The sequence below is a fragment of the Sesamum indicum genome, linkage group LG7 (assembly GCF_000512975.1).
Source record: "Sesamum indicum cultivar Zhongzhi No. 13 linkage group LG7, S_indicum_v1.0, whole genome shotgun sequence".
Lineage (NCBI taxonomy): Eukaryota > Viridiplantae > Streptophyta > Magnoliopsida > Lamiales > Pedaliaceae > Sesamum > Sesamum indicum.
This window is the reverse complement of record NC_026151.1, coordinates 5,734,260-5,752,699: the sequence shown is the minus strand read 5'-3', so window position 1 is coordinate 5,752,699 and position 18,440 is coordinate 5,734,260. Positions and strand designations below refer to the sequence as shown.

Sequence of the window (18,440 nt, the reverse complement as noted above, 5' to 3'; positions counted from 1 at the left end):
AACTATCAATTATTTTTTATTATTTTTTACTCTCACTCTCTTTTAATAGAGGCTACTCAGAGTAATGGCATTTGTTTCAATCATTCTTTAATTGAATTCTCTCATGTGTTTTGAGGGATTTCGATGTCGTTTTCAAGAGATAAGATCCCCCATTACACTAGAGAATTTTCATGCGTTGTGGAACATGGCGATCGATCGCTAAATTATCTTCCTCTATCAATGGTGGAAGGTATTTTTATTTTATCCGTACTTGGGGAGTAAATTTTAGAGGGTTCGCCTCTTCTCGGCTTTAAGATGGGCCAAGAAGAGTAGACAACTCTTACTTGTAGTGACGAAGCCCCCAAGTCCCTGGGAAGATGGAGCAAAACTTTTTTTTAATTATTATTATATTTTTTTTTAAAATTATACAGATGTTGCCTCAAGGAATGATTTTATCATGATTCATATAGTCAAAAATTTTGGTATGTAATTCGACATTTAGTGCTTGGGATGAATTTCTTCTGACTCACATGGTCAGACATTTTGGCATGTAACTCATTAGTATGTTGCCTCAAGGGATGATTTCTCACGACTCAATTGGTCGAAAATTTTGGTATGTAATTCGATATTTAGTACTTGGGATGAATTTCTTCTGATTCACATGGCCATATATTTTGGCATGTACACTCGGCAGTATGTTGCTTCAAGGGGTGATTTTCTCCCGACTCATATGGTCAAAAATTTTAGCATTTAACTCGGCGTTATTTTATACTTGGGATGGTTTTTTATTTGACTTATATGGTTGGAAATTCGGTATGTTAAATTGTCAATATTCCATATTTAAATATAGTCATGACACCTATTCAGTTGTTGTTTTGTTCTCTTATGACTTATTTTTGTCGAGTGTTGCCTCAATGAATGTTTTTGTTTATGCATCGAAGTTAATTTTTTTACCAACTTTAAAAGGGGGGCAATACGAGGCCAACATTATTTGGGAGGATCTTAGAGAAGTTTCAATCGAACCCCTGGGGCAACTCTTTGTTGCCTCAAGGAACCTCTCAAAACTCTGAGGATCTCCGCAACTGAAAAATTTTAAACTTCGATAGGAAAATTAGTTTCATTATTTAAGTTTGAATTACAAAGTCTTAGGGGAAGTTAAAAGGGGAGAAGAGTATGTTGTGCTCCTCCTCACGCTTTCTTCTATTATAAGTGAATAACCAAAAACTACTTTTTTCCGCTACGCGAACTTAAGCTCCCTCTTTCATGGAGAGAAAGTCTCTTCCTGCTGGTCCTCTTAAGGTCATGGGATGACTCCTACTGTGTTAATATTATCGTCATGAGGAATTGAATTTGATGTTAGCTCTTGAAGTGGCTCACTCGGCCCGCAGTCAAATTGGGTGTGGTAATAGTTGACATATTCCTTCAAGTGTGCCTGCTGGATCAGTTTTTTAATCTCATTTTGGAGGTGATGACATTCCTCAGTTGAATGCCCCATGTCACGGTGGAACCGACAATATTTGTTGGACACTAACCTTTTGGGATTGTCTTTCATTTTTCTTGTCTATTGATAATCAACCCTTGTTGCGCCGCCACAACTAATATTTCACCTCTGGGTGCATTTAGTGGGTGTAGTGCGTGAACCCTATCGGCTCCAGGTGTTTGTGTTCTTCTTTCTTCTTTGGCTCTTTCTCTTCCTCTCTGCCCTTCCTTTTGATGTTAAAGGAAGTGTCTGAAACATTGGATATCCTTAATTCTAATATATTTTTATGATTGCATTAGCAAGTCTTCTAGAGAGCTAGGGGGTTTTCTGGCTATAGATTCTTTAAATCTTCCTAGTAGCAAATTTTGTTGAATAATGTTGGCCAACAACTCATAGTTGACATGTGGCACCTCATGTACTATCTCTATAAACCTTTGAATATAATCTCTTAGCTGCTCATTTTTTCTCTAGCGAATGGTAAACCAATATGCAGCCATTTTTTTTACTTTCTTATTCATGGAGAAGTGATGCATGAAACGTTAGGTCAACTATTTGAAGCTGGATATAGTTCCTGGGCTACTGTTGAACCACGCTAGAGCGCACTTGGAGAGCGTAGTGCGGAAGACCTTGCAGTAGGTGACATCGCGCAAGTCATACCAATTAATTTTAGCATAAAATTTGTCCAAATATTCTTATGGGTCCCCTATTCCATCTTATTTGGAAAGATTGGATACTTTAACGCCTGCTAGAAGCGCTTCGGCTAAGATTGTGGGTTAGAAAGGGTTGTATCTCTCTCTCTCTCTCTCTCTCTCTCTCTCTCTCTCTCCCTTTTTCTTTCCATCTAATCTTCTTACTATGAACAATATGAGATGATTCGTCTAAAACAACCCTCAGAGTTCTTTCTTTTTTTGAATGATTAAAAAATTCATATTTCAAATTATAGTAACTAAATAATAAAATATAATATAAATATTACTTTATTTTTTGGGATTTTTTTCAAAAATATTTGAGTTCTGAATAGTTGTCAAATTACATGTGAATTTAGAACTTCTGTTTCTTATGAGAAATAAAATGAAATATTGATCCACAAATTAATTTTATTTTAAAATTTTTATTTCAACAAATAATTTAGAGATTATTATTGTTAGTTTTTTAATTATTCACAAGCTACAATATAAAAATAAAAATAACTTAGAAAAGGATACCCTTAATAGTCTTTTAATAATTAATTTTACTTTATAATCTCTTCAACTAAATACTATATTATATTCTCACATAAGATATCATAGATAAAATACTCTAAATCATATAATAGAAGTTGGGATTAATTATCATTCAATTTCTCATCCCACGCAATCTCATCACACCTAATCCTATCGTATGAACCAAATGAGCCCTATATTGTATATGGATCCTTATAATTACCATCACCTACAAGATTATTGCACTTCTTTTTAGCAGAAAATGGGTTCAAAATTCTACTTCTATATATCTTGGTACCTTAATCATGTTATTATTGGAAAATTCTAACTCAGATCGGATTTAATTGAATCTGAACTAATTATATAACAAGTGTGATACACTTACCGGTGTATAGTTTTAAAAAAATAACCAATCACTTGACAAGAATGTCATACTTACTCTGTAATTGATTTGACTCGATCGAATTTGATTTAAGTAAGAATTTTCAATTATCACAAACTGATTATATCACCATTTCAAGTCCTTTAGATCTAGACCCCAATTTTTACAACGAAATATGCCCGCAAGCTCTGCCGGCCATCAAACAAGTTGCGGAGGAGGCTATGCAACATGAGCCGCGCATGGGGAGCGTCTTTGTTGCTTCTGGATTTTCATGACTGCGTCGTCAACGTAAACTCGATTTAATTATTAATTTGCTTTAATTAATAAATATAGAAAAAAATGTAAGTAATCTTTCTGTGATAGCAATTCATCCCAATATTTTTTAAATTACAATAATTTACCCTTTTATATTTTCTTAAATAAGGTAAATTATTTTTTTTTGAAAAAAAACATAGCTATAAATTGCTATTTTTTAAAGGGGAATAATTTGTTTATTTACTACAAACTGATAAATTTACTAATTATAATTAAACAAATTACCCCACATAAAATAGGGTTGTGATGCATCAGTTTCTCCGTACGACACAACCAATCTTTCATTTAGAATATTTGGTTTTAGCGATTTCAAAAGTAAAAATTGGCAATCCAAACAACTCAGAAATGTTTTTTTTTTTAATTTAAAAGCTAAAACGTGCTTTTGAAAACCTCCCGCAAACACTCTCTAAATCTTTTTTTTTTTTGTTTTAAGTGAGAGCGATGAATTATTATTAATTAAAATAAATCAATTACAATCGTTCAAGTCGAATAACAATATCTAACAAAAATTATTACAACAATCATACTCCACCACATAATATTACATAAATTAAATCTACCCAACACTTAATATTATTGTAGAAACAAATACCCCCTCAAACTGAAAAAGTAACTTTTGGAACTAAAACCAGGCTTCCCAAATATTTTCAGCCACGATTGCATGTTATTTCATCTAATTCCAGATGGCCTATTTCTTGAATACACATTTAAAAAATTAAAATAAAAAAACACACTCTACAAGAAATTAAACAATAATAATATAAAATTTAGTCACACGAACATGCACTCGATCCGTGTACAAATACACTATATATATATATAACATATTTATTAAATTTACAACTTTTTAGCAAAATGTAATTAAGTAAAATAAAATAGAAAGAAAAAAGCGGATGAAAGAAAATTCAAATATGTAAAAAGAAAAATGTGGATAGTATAGTGGGATAATAATAAGTGTTAAATAATTACTTAAACAAAATAAATTAATTAATTAATTTAAAAAAGAAAATAAAAATAAGAAACAAAAATTCCAGGATCTTGAATCAACAGAGGCTCAGATCTGCAGTTTCTAAACAGGTCAAGAGAAATTGGCCACGCCATGGCTGCGAATATCACCGTTTGCATGAACCACAAGCCATCCGGGTCGCCCCGCCAAGATACGGGCCAGTTTGTTTCTCTATGACCTGATTCAGCAGCCTAGAGAGAAGCAACAAGCACATCACAGCCCCCTTTATTTGATAGATAACAGCAGGCGGACGGAAGATGAATGACAGACATATGTATGCAGTATGATCGAAGAAGGGGCGCAAAGCGCAACCCTAAACAATAATTAATTTCCCTTTCTTTGTTTATTTTTGATCAAGGGCTGTTGTTGTTGCTATTCTGACCCGAATAAATGGGGTGAAATCACAGGAAGTACAGAGAGGGGTCAACCACCCTTTGAGAACCCCAAGCCCCCCTGTAATCCTCATTCTTCCCTTCTCAGCTGCCTCTCATTCTTCATCACTGCCTTTGGGCTTAAATGTGGGAGATGTGTTGGTGGTGGTGTTTTTCGTCTGCCCATCCTTTTACAGGCCTCGGGAACTGGAGTGGTTGAGTCCACGGGCAAGAGGGGCAGCCCTGGTCGGCCACCTTATATGGAAGGGATAAATTACATGATATTTTCTTGAAATTGATGTAATTATATGCATATTTATGCAGTTTAAGGAGTTATATTTAATATTTGTGTACTTTTTTATCTATAATTTAATGATATAAGTCACGTGTCTAACATATTGCTGTTAAGTATTTTTTATTGGAAAAAAATTGAACATTTTATTAATAGTAGCATTTCACCTACTTGATTCACTTGTGAAAGACATGATTCTTTGTGTTAATTTTATTTCGCTTCAATTTATAGAAATATGAGAATAATATGATTCGATTTTAGTGAGAGAAGAGAGACATCGCCGTGTTTTTCACCTACTTGCCTTATTTTAGTGTAATTTTTAAATAATTTTTAAAAAAGGTGTAATTTTCTATTTTTAAAAAAGATTTACTTGTAATTAACACTACTAATTATCTAAGAAGTGTATTTTGAATTACTCAATAATTGCATTCTATTTAAAAATTATAAAATCTTGGAGTTATTAATATGATATTTCGTTGTTAAAACGAAATGAATTATTGTGTGATGTTGGATGAGTTTAAGGATAATTACACTCTCATTTTCTGATATTTGGTGTAATTATACTTAAATCTCTTGTAATTTGATAAATTACATCTAACATTTTTTAGATTAGTTTCCATCTAACAGATAAATCCCTCTATAAGTCAAAATTAACCGAAATTGCTAATATTAACAAATATATATATATATATATATATTTACCCTCAATTAATTTATTACTGACTTATTGCAGGTCAAATAAATTTTTTTATAACCAAGTTATTCTCATACGTCTTCACGCATTAATGTATGTGAGGATGTATATCTCAACATCATAAGAGTAATTTAGTCCGAAAAAACTTATTTGACCTACAATAAATCAATATTAAATCAATCAAGAATAAACATTAATATTCATTCAATTTTTTCATTAATATATGAGCCAATCCAATAAATTCTAAGTAATGAAATGACTTATTTATCAGACGAAAACAAACCTCAAGTATACAAAATGTAATTTTCAAACAATAAAAAATTTATATATAATTACACAAAATTTTAGACGATAATAACGTAATTATCCCATAAATTTATGTTCAATAGTGATATTGATACCCCACGATCCTGTTGTGGGACTCGGAAAGTTGATTAGCCTGACAAGACTGCAACAAATAAAATCCTAATTGCTGGAAAACTACTCATCCCCTTTTCCGCAATAGCCTCCACCCATCTAAGTTATTTACGTGAACGTCTGGCCAGAAGCCCACACGAAGGCCCATTTGGAGGTCTGACCGAGGAACGTCGATTTGGAGGCCTATCAACCCCAATTCCAACCGTATTTTAAAGTCTATATACCATATAAGCATTTCTTAAATTACGTAATAATTATCGAATTAATTGAAAAAAATACTAAACTAATATCTAATTATTTTTCGAATCATTAAAAAAATACTAAATTACCTTAACACATACTAATCTAACTTTTTTCTTTTTTTTTTTTTTAAGGAAAAGTGCAGCTCTTTGGCGATTTTATTTTTCTTTTCTTTATGATTTTGCATCTTTTTTCAAGATTTTTCTGCTGACGGTAATTATAAACCTCTTTTTTTTAAAAAAAAAAAAAAGAAAAGAATTGCTTTATGTAAATAAATCCATGAAATTAGACCCACAACAGTCTGCAAGATAATTATTTTCTTCTGGATAAAAAAAAGATAATTATTTTCAATTTTTCAAAAAAAGAAAAAGAGAAAACCCAAAATATTACTTATTAACAATATAAATTGCATTAAGACCCAAAATTTATGTAACATCAACCTTCACCGACACTCTTTAAAAGCTCATCCTCCTATTATTTTCCCAAAGCGTGGTTCAATCGTTCTGTTAATTTTTAACATATTAAAATTCAAAAAAAAATAATATATTAAAATTATATTAATTGTATAAAAATACAATATATTATACAAATATAATAGTTCATTGTACAATTAATACAATTTCTTATTAATTGTTATAAAATTAATATATATTGTTAATTTTAAAAGTGTTCGGTGAGGATTGATATGACTTAAATTTTGAGTATTAATGCAATTTACATTATTGATAAGCAATAGTATATTTTTTAAAAAATTATATAAAAAAATATACACTATTAAGTTTATATAGTTTATTATATTTTTAAAATTAATACGATTTTAACATTATAATTTTTTTTATTTAAAAATATTGTTAAAAATTAATTGAATATAATTATTTTATAAAAATTAAAATTAAATAAAAAAATAATAATATTGAATTCAATCCACGTGGTGGATGGGATCCATATCGTGTATTTTTAAAAAAATATATATTTTTCTCCACCACTCCACATATTTTTATTATATATTATTAATAAATTATATTTATATAATTTTGTTTTTATAATAATAAAATAATTAAGCCCACGAAATTTTGATAATTGCGAAACCCAATTTGAAAAACGAACAATCATGAAAGGGGAATGGAGGCTCAGATCTGGAACCGAGATGGGGCAAGAGGAAGCGAACCCGCCATGGCTGCAAACACCGGTTGCAAAAGTGGACCTGCCATCCGGGTTGCCCCGCCAAGATACGGGCCGGATTTGCCCTACTTGCTCCATCATTTCACGCCAGAAAAATACCGAAATCATCATAGCCTTCTGTCTCACACACACACATACATACACATACACACATCACCGACGCAGAGCATAGGTGGTGGCGATTGGTAGAGTAGTACAGCGCATACTTCACGGAGGGGGTAAAGTGTAATTATCCCTAAAACACAGGGGAGTGAAATTGCAATTTTCCCAAAGTAAAAGGGCTGTTGGTGGAACAACGAAATCATAGGCAAAGCAGAGGGGGGCAACCACCCTTGAAGAAATCCCATAGCCTCTCTGATGCCTCATTCATTCTTTCACCTTCTCAGATCACTGTCCAGCACTTTTTATATGTAGAATATCACTGTTGAGGGTATATTGGTCATTTCAGAGGGAGGGCAGTGCATAGTGGGCTGCAGGCTTGGGTTTGACCAAATGGGAGTGTGGCCCAACTCCAGATGACGTCTAATTATTAATATTTGAATTTTATAAATAAATATTTTAATTATTAGGGGGAGGTAGGGATGGTAAATAGAGTAGGTAGGTTAGGAACCTGTTGCAAATACAACGGGTTGGAATTCAAACTATTGGGTTTAAATTTGGATCAGAGAGTCTGGCTCTTGACCCAATCTATTTTGTATATAAATATATTTAATTAATATAAATTTTTAATTTTTACTTAATACATATATCTGTAAGATAAGTCGAGTTTAATATAATATTTTATTATATGTTTATAAATAATAATTTTTTTATTTTTGAAATAAAAAAAATATTAATCGCATTCTACAAGTTACGCTCGTTGTGTCTAGAGTTAGAGCGGGTTGAGGTGAGTTTTAGACGGGACGAAAGTTTCAGATCCAACAAATGTCGAGTCGGGTGGGGTAGGTCCGAGTTGGGATGGGGCGTCCGATCAAACTCAGCACCCACATCGTTGCCATTCCTAGGAGGAAATAAATCAAATATGGAAAGCATGCACTATGTTTGGATTCATGTTTTCTTATTTTTTGAAACAAGATAAAACATACTCAATATTTATTTTTTTATTTTTACACCTTATCTGGGTATTTTTTTATTTTTCGACTTTCTATATAACAATATATATAATATAAAAGAGACATAATTTGACAATAAAAAGTAATTTTTGTCTTCCAAAAATACAACATTAAACATATAATATATTATATATATACATATTTAATATAAAAATATAAATAAAAGAGATATGATTTGATAATGAACAATTTATTTTTGTTTCCCAAATTCCAACATCAAACCTACATCACTTCTTTAAATTATCTCAAAACACAATTCAAACATACCATCTATCATCATCACACTTACTTATCTTTGTTTTTATTTTTCTATCTCCAGAACACAAAAAAAAACACAAATTCAAAATATATGATTACGTTTATATTTTTCTCATTTTGATTAATGGTATTTTTATAAAATTATAAAAATCTATTAGCCTCAGCTGTTTCAAACTGCGAAGAGTAAATTGCTTCTGTGACAAAGTACTCACTGATTCCCATTGCAATAATTTCAACTTCAACATAAAAATCCAAAGCTTCTGAGCAGCAAATAATGGGAAATGTATATAGAGTTTCTAATAGAGAGTATCTATAACATTTTCATCTGCCAAACCTTCATCTTCCTACCTCTGTCAACAGGCCATTATGCTATCATTAACCCTATCCTGCGAATCAACTATACACGCATCGTTATATGATGAATATCAAGTATGAAACTAAGATTCTCCCCACCAATTCCATAGCTAAGAACTCAAATACTAATACAATTCTGTACTTCAAATTTCAAGAATTAACAAACTCGATCACCTTGGCAACCAGCTCCGCGACCTCAACAGGAGCAGTAGTGTCGATTACAAGCTTAGGCACCTCACCCACGTCATAATCCCAACAACCACCATAACCCTCCAACAAGACCTCCATCTCCTGCCATGTTGACGGCTTGTGCCACCCTGAGCCGCCACCACCTCCACCTCTACTCTCAACCCGCTTGCGCCACTGTGCCTCATCCCCCGGCTTACACTCAACTACGACAACTCTAGCACCACTGTGGGATGCCATCTCCAGAAGCCGGTTAAGGTGGGCCTGCCTGGAAAGCGGAGAGTCAACAACTACGCTTAGCCCCAGGTTGAGCTGAGTTGAGATCACCCTCCACATGGCCTCATATGAGAGGTCGTTCAACAGTTTAGTGGCTGTGGCGGATGAAGTATGCATGAGGACCTGTTGAATTGTGTGTGTACAATCACGGAAATGATCCTTGTCTACTAATGGGAACTTGAGGGCCCTGGCCACTGCGTTTGCCAGTGTGCTCTTCCCTGTTCCTGGATGCCCTTTCATTGCTATCAGCATCTGCCTTTCTTCTCCTTTTCTCTCCATCATATGCGTGTATTCTTTAGTGTAGAAATGGTGAAAGTTGTTGAGAATGCTGTAGAGGCTTAGATTACCTGTTTTCTATTGGTGTGTGCAACGGAAGATGACAAAGACCGGTGGATCTTATCCATACCTTTGATAAGAGTGAGGTGTCTTTACATGCTCTTATCTCTACTAGTAAATTAGTCAAGACTCAAGAACATAAGCCTGATTGAAACACGCGATAAAATAGTAAAGTAAATTGAACTTTTTGCATAAAATAAAACTCAGAGATAGCATGGTTTTCATCAAAACTCTTGGTAAAATTAGAACCCACAAAGAGTTGATGACTATACAGACATTCAGACTCTGGGTGATCTTTCAAAATCCATTTGAAACGACTATCCAAAACTAAAGGAGACGGAATTACCAAGAAACAAGTCATTTTTTATTGAAATTTAAGGGGAAATATTACTTGGTTTTGAGGCTCAGACCTGTTGTCGGTCGGAGAGAGGGAAGTTGACACGTTATGCCAGCAAAAAATTTCATCTTCTCTACAATATTTCACTCTACTAATTTTCACTCAACTCTCAGTTGCAATGTGAGAGTTGAGTGAATTGCAGCTCACCCATTTAAGGGTGAGCTGCAATAGCAATACTGGCCGCGGCCAGGCTGCCAGCCCTTTAATCAAGAGTTATTTAATAATTTATTAATAAAAAAAAATTATATTATTATAATTTTTTTTAAATGCATAATAAAAATATGACGAGTCGCGATTTGTCAATAAATAAACTCAGAAAAATGCAAATTTAGCCAAGTCGGGATTTTAAATCCCGACTTGGCCACTTTTCCTTTTTTTTTCTTTTTCATTTAAATGTATATATATATTTATATAATATATATTGTAACTTATATATATGTATATATACATTATATATATTGTAATTTATATATAGGTATATATATATTTAAATAAATTTGTATAATTTAAATTATATATAATTAATTTTTAACAATATATTAAAATCCAAAAAATTATAAAATATTGTATTAATTGTAAAAAATTACAATTAAATGTATAAATGTAAAAGTGTACATTTTTGTATAATTGTAAAAAATACAAAAAATATACAATTAATCCTAACAACCCGGTACTGGCACATCTGATTGTGTTGAAGAATTTCTTTGTTGGGCTTGTTGTCGGGCACGCATTTGCGTCCAATCAATCTCGTTGTGAATACGTGTTGTTTCATTTCGACCAAAGCGCGAAGAGTAGGATCATGGACCAACTCAAATCCCGGTACATCCCAATAATCTTCGGAATGCACAAGTTCAAATGACTTAGAATATGTATTCTTATAAGTCATTGTATCGTAATAATCCTTCACTATTGATGCAGTATTAATCATGTATGTAGTGCATACCTTTTGAGCGTGACTGCAAGGAATACCAAATTGAGTCCATTTGCCGCAAGAACATTCTCGGTTCGCAATTTTGACAACATGAGTGTTGACTCCATTCCACTGTGACGTCTTATAATAATCGAGTCGGACTGTTGGAACTGATGGTATTTGGTGACGGTATGTTCAACAGAATTTTGATGCTAACGTGTGAACATCTTATGTGCAAAATCCGTCCACAGTTGTTTGTTGACCAACATTACAACACTTCTCCCTAACCTCTCACAGAAATAATGGACACTTCGCTGAAACGTCATCTCAACAATTGCTGTCAACGGTAGGCGGCGAGCCCCTTTCAATACTCCGTTAATGCATTCCGATATAGTTGTCGTCAGAATTCCGCATCGCCATCCACCATCATATGATGCTGTCCATTTTTCCTTGTCGATCCTACCTAACCACTGAAACGCCTCTAGTTTCTGGCTCTTTTTCTCCTCCATAATGCGATTGAATTTTCTAATCTGATATTCAGAGCCAGCTTTCCAACAAAGATCATTCAACACAACATTTTTGTATTTACTGTTGAAATTGCAGCACACATGCAACAAGCAATATCAGTGCAGGCCCTTAGGAGGTACGAAATCCGGATATTCACGTACAGCTCTTGTGATACTAGCATGGCGGTCAGAAATAAGGCAGATACCCGTCGCCCCCGTATAATGTGTCTGCTCAATTGTCTAAGAAACCACTTCCAAGATAAATGTGATTGTTCATCGACAATTGTAAAAGCAAGAGGGAGTACCTATTGATTTCCATCCATGGCAGCAGCTATCAACATCTTGTGCTTGTTTTTTGTGTATAGATGAGTCCCATCTACACTGATAAGGTTGCGACAGTGTTGGAACCCTTCAATACACGGCTTGAACGCCCAGAATACGTACCCTATCACATATGCACCAGTTGATGTGTCGCGGGTTTTGTGTTGTCATTTAGCAATCGTTCTTGGATTATATTTTTGGAGAGCTCCCAAGTATTCGGGTAGCTTTTGAACGGAACTCTCCCATGTGCCATAAACCATCTCACGTGCCATCTTCAAACTGTACCATGCCTTTTGATATGGTATATCGTATCCAGTATAGTCTTTCACAGTCGGGATGACATGCTTTATTCCGTACGACGAATTGAATTTTACATGTCCTAACAGTAAAGACGCAACATAAACTCTATCTAAATTACCGTGTTCAAGGATATTTGATTCAATATACATGTATGGTCTCCTCCGTATTTTGTTATTGTCCACCTTCCCATTTTTTGTTTGAAAATGCCTCGCAGCTCCAATATACACCACATATCTAAAAAAAATAAATACGAATCAGTCGAATAATTTTGTATGTTTATACATATACGACAAAAATATATATATATACCTTCGGTGCTATGCTTACACAATACTTTCCACTTGGCTTTTGAATTCTCAGCTACCCAATACTCGCATCGGGCATATCGTATTGAGTGATCTTTCACCGTCTCGATTAAAGCTTCTTTATTTTTTAAAAGCATTCCTACATCAAGTCTACCTTTGTTTTGGTCATAAAATTTTGCATATCTTAAGTTCGATACATCAATGGAATCCACTGGTACCTCCGAAAATATTTGTTCGAAAAATGGTATAGAGCGGTAAAATATTTGCTGAGTAGTTCGATGTGGCATAACCAGCTGAGAGGATGTTGACGTACCTTGTGCAAAATTTCGGCCACAACATTTATGTCAACATCTTGTATTCCATCATCCGGTGGAACTGGATAATCCACTTCATCCGGTTTAGAAGCTGCATCTGATTTATTAGTCAAAGTGTCCACAATAGAGTCTTCTGGCTCGGCAGTGTCTTGTGCAGAATTTGGTATAAAATGAAAAGTGGATGGAATATGTGAGTGGGCTCTATGTAATTAAGTTCAATATTATCGAGCCCTTGCGTAACAGACACCACATTGGGAGTATAACACTCTGTCTCATAATTCGATGTGTCTGCACCAAAATCGATGTTAGAAGTACCTGCACTGGAATTAGTATTATACGTACCCGTGAAATATTCGTAGTTGGAAGATGACGAAAACCCTTGGCTTGATAACATCGCCATGTATTCCCCCCACTGTTGACTCATCTGTGAGTTGTCATCGAAAGCTTCCCAATCTCGACTAATTTGTGGAGCATCGTCGTGGTGGATTTGCACAGTTTCGACAAAAATTCCATAAGTGGGAATCCAGCTGTAGGATCAGTGAAAAATGACAACGTATCGTCATCCTTTATTGATTTGAGTGTTTCCTTTATTGGCTCGAGGTATTGGCACGAATGTTTTGCAGATACATTTAGCGAAAATTGGGAGCTATCAACACCAATTTTTTTGAAGATTTTTTATAGAAATTGATCCTAAGTGGATGAATGAGGGATTCTCATCGCTGCAATGGGCGTCTGATCATATGTAACAGACCATCCATCACTCGACAATTCACCACCAAAATACACAAAAATCTCAATGTCAGAAGTTGAAGTACACATTTTTGTGCAAGTTTGTACGTAAAAATTTTGAAATGTATTTGATATGAGAATGGCGTGAAATTCTGTTGCTTGAAACACGTCGCTAATAGCATATTTATACATGTCCAAAATACCGCAGCCAGTAATGAAACCTACCATATTTATTTTTACGCGGGTACTCAGCGCAAAATGCGCTATAAAATTATTATTGGTACGTCACCTATCAGCCTTTAATAAGGTTGGTCGCCTACCAGCCTTTAATATATTATATATTTGTATAAGTATATATGACATATATTATATATAAGTTTATAATATATGTATATATATATTATATATATATTTGTATATATATATTATATAATATGTATATATATATATATTATATATTAATGGTTGGCAGCGCACCAGCCTTATTAAAGGCTGGTAAGCGACCAACCTTATTAAAGGCTGGTAGGTGGCGTACTAGTTTTAATTTTGCAGCGTATTTTGCGCTGAGTACCCGCGTAAAAATAAATATGATAGGTTTCATCACTGGCCGCAGTATTTTGGACATATATAAATATGCTATTAGCGACGTGTTTCAAGCAGCAGAATTTCATGTCATTCTCATATCAAATGCATTTTGAAATTTTTACGTACAAACTTGCCAAAAATGTTTACTTCATCTTCTCGCATTGAGATTTTTGTGTATTTTGGTGGTGAATTGTCGAGTGATGGATGATCTGTTAAATATGATCAGACGCACATTGCAGCGATGAGAATCCCTCGTTCATCCACTTATGATCAATTTCTATAAAAAATTTACAAAAAAATTGGTGTTGATAGCTCCCAATTTTTGTTAAATGTATCTGCAAAACATTCGTGTCAATACCTTGGGCGAATAAAGAAAACACTCATACCAATAAAATATGACGATACGTTGTCATTTTGCACTAATCCTACAGCTGGATTCCCACTCATGGAAATTTTCATCGAAACTGTGCAAATCCACCACGACGATGCTCCACAAATTGGCCAAGATTGGAGAGCTTTCGATGACAACTCACAAAAGAGTCAACAGTGGGGGGGAATACATGGCGATGTTATCAAGCCAAAGGTTTCCGTCATCTTCCAACTACGAAAATTTCATGGGTACGTATAACACTAATTTCGGTGCAGGTACTTCTAACATTGATTTTGGTACAGGCACATCGAGTTATGAGACAGAGTGTTATACTCCCAACGTAGTGTCTGTTACGCAAGGGCTCGATAATATTGAACTCAATTACACAGAGTCCACCCACGCACATACTCCATCTATTTCCCATTTTATATCAAATTCTGCACAAGACACTACCGAGCCAGAGAACCCTATTACAGACACTTTGGCTAATGAATCAGATGAAGTTTCTGAACCGAATGAAATGGATTATACAATTCTACCAGATGATGGAATACAAGATGCTGACATAAATGTTGTGGCCAAAAATTTTGCACAAGGTACGTCAACATACTCTCAACCGGTTACGCCACATCGAACTACTCAGCAAATATTTTACCGCTCTATACCATTTTTCGAACAAACATTCCCAGAGATACTAGTGGATTTCATTAATGTACAGAACTAAATATATGCAAAATTTTATAACAAAAACAAAGACCAACTTGGTGTGGGAATGCTTTTCAAAAATAAAGAAGCTTTAATCGAGGCGGTGAAAGATCACTCAATACGATATGCCCGACACGAGTATTGAGTAGCTGAGAGTTCAAAGACCAAGTAGAAAGTATTGTGTAAGCATAGCACCGAAGGTATATATATATGTTTTTGTCGTATATGTATAAGCATACAAAATTATTCGACTGATTCGTGTTTATTTTTTTCAACTATGTGGCGTATATGGGAGCTGCGAGATATTTTCAAATAAAAAATGAGAAGGTGGACAATAACAAAATATGGAGGAGACCATACATGTGTATTGAATCAAATATCGCTCGAACACGGTAATTTAGATAGAGTTTATGTTGCGTCTTTACTGTTAGAACAGGTAAAATGCAATTCATCATACGAAATAAAGAATGGCATCCAGACTGTAAAAGACCATAGCAGATACGATATACCATATCAAAAGGCATGGTACAGTTTGAAGATGGCACATGAGATAGTTTATGGCACATGGAAGAGCTCCGTTCAAAAATTACCCAAATATTTGGGAGCTCTCCAAAAATATAAGTCAGGAACGATTGCTAAATGGCAATACAAAACCCGCGACACATCAACCGATGCATATGTGATAAGATACGTATTCTAGGCATTCAAGCTGTGTATTGAAAGGTTCCAACACTATCACAACCTTATCAGTGTACATGAGACTCATCTATACACAAAGTACAAGCACAAGATGTTGATTACTGCTGTCATATATGGAAATCAACAGGTACTCTCTCTTGTTTTTTCAATTGTCAATGAAAAATCACATTTATCTTGAAAGTGGTTTCTTAGACAATTGAGCAGACACATTATACGGGAGCGACGGAATATCTGCCTTATTTCTAACCGACATGCTGGTATCACAAAAGCTGCACATGAATGTCCAAATTTTGTGCCACCTAACGGCGTGCACCGATATTGCTTGCGGCATGTGTGCTCCAATTTTAATAGTAAACACAAAAATATTGTGTTGAAAGATCTTTGTTCGAAAACTGACTCTGAATATCAAATCAGAAAATTCAATCGCATTATGGAAGAGATAAAAAGCCAAAAACTAGAGATGTTTCAGTGGTTAAATATGATTGACAAGAAAAAATGGACAATATCACATGATGGTGAATGGCGATGCGAAATTCTGACAACAAATATGTCAGAATGCATAAACAAAGTATTGAAAGGAGCTCACCGTCTACCGTTGACAGCAATTGCTGAAATGACGTTTCAGCGAAATATCCAATATTTCCGTGAGATGTTAGTGAAAAGTGCTGTAATGTTGGCCAACAACCAACTGTGGACGAATTTTGCACATAAAATGTTCACACATTAACATTAAAATTCTATTGAACATAACATCATCAAATACCATCAATTTCAACAGTCTGCCTCGGTTGTTACAAGACGTCACAGTGGACATGGAATCAATACCCATATTGTCAAAATTGCGGACATAGAATATTCTTGCAGCAAATGAACTCAATTTGGTATTCCTTACAGTCACGCTCAAAAGTTATGCACTACATACATGATTAAACTGCATCAATGGTGAAGGATTATTACGATATAATAGATTATAAGAGTATATATAATTTAAGTCATTTGAACCTATGCATTTCGAAGATTATCAGAATGTACCAAAATTTGAATTGGTCCACAATCCTATTATTCACATCTCTTCACGCTCTGGTCAAATCAAACAACACGTATTCACAACGAGATGGGTTGGGTGCAAACGCGTGCATGACAACAAGCCCAACAAAAATTTTTTTCAACACAATCAAATGTGTCAGTACCGGATTGCCAGGATTAATTATATACTTTTTGTATTTTTTACAATTGTACAAAAATGTACACTTTTATATTTATACATTTAATTGTAATTTTTTACAATTAATACAATGTTTTATAATTTTTTGGATTTTAATATATTGTTAAAAATTAATTATATATAATTTAAATTATACAAATTTATTTAAATGTATAATAAATATATATACACATATATAGATTACAATATATATATAATGTCTATATTCATATATACATATATAAGTTACAATATATATATAATATAAATATACATATATACATTTATACAAAAAAGAAAAAAAAATGAAAAGTGGCCAAGTCGGGATTTTGAATCCCAACTTCGCTAAATTTGCATTTTTCTGGGTTTATTTATTGACAAATCATGATTTCAAATTGCGACTCGTCATGTTTTTATTATGCATTTAAAAAAAATTATAAAAATATAATTTTTTTTATTAATAAATTATTAAGTAACTCCATTCCGAAGATTATTAAGATATACCAAAATTTGAATTGATTCACAACACTACTATTTGCATCTCTTCACACCCTAATTGAAATCAAACATTACGATTCACAACGAGATAGATCGGGCGCAAACGCGTGCAGAACAACAAGCCCAACAAAAAAATTATTCTACACAATCAAATGTGCCGATAACAGATTGTCAAAAATAATTGTATACTTCATTATATTTTTTATAATTGTATAAAAAAAATTACACTATTACAATTATATACTTAATTATAATTTTAATTAATACAATTTTAATATTATAATTTTTTGAATTTTAATATGTTAAAAATTAATTTTATATAATTAATTTATAAAAAAATAATTAAATAAAATTAAAAAAATAAAAAAAATGATCAAGTCGTGATTTCAAAAGACAAATTGACAATTTTTTTTAACTGCGACTCGTAATATTAATATTAATATATTAAAATAAATTATATTAATATAATTCATTTATTTTTATTAATAAAAAAATAATTAACCCTAAATATTATG

At 33.3% G+C, this 18,440-nt stretch overlaps 1 protein-coding gene across 1 annotated transcript; it reads right to left on the bottom strand.

Annotated features, from left to right (window-relative positions):
- On the bottom strand, positions 9,435-10,025 carry LOC105166406. Its single transcript, XM_011085744.1, has one exon. It carries the CDS (start codon positions 10,023-10,025, stop codon positions 9,435-9,437), a length of 591 nt encoding a protein of 196 aa, XP_011084046.1.

What these genes read in the sequence shown, in the direction of transcription:
- LOC105166406 (XM_011085744.1), bottom strand. Translation starts at nt 10,025, where the DNA reads ATGGAGAGAAAAGGAGAAGAAAGGCAGATGCTGATAGCAATGAAAGGG.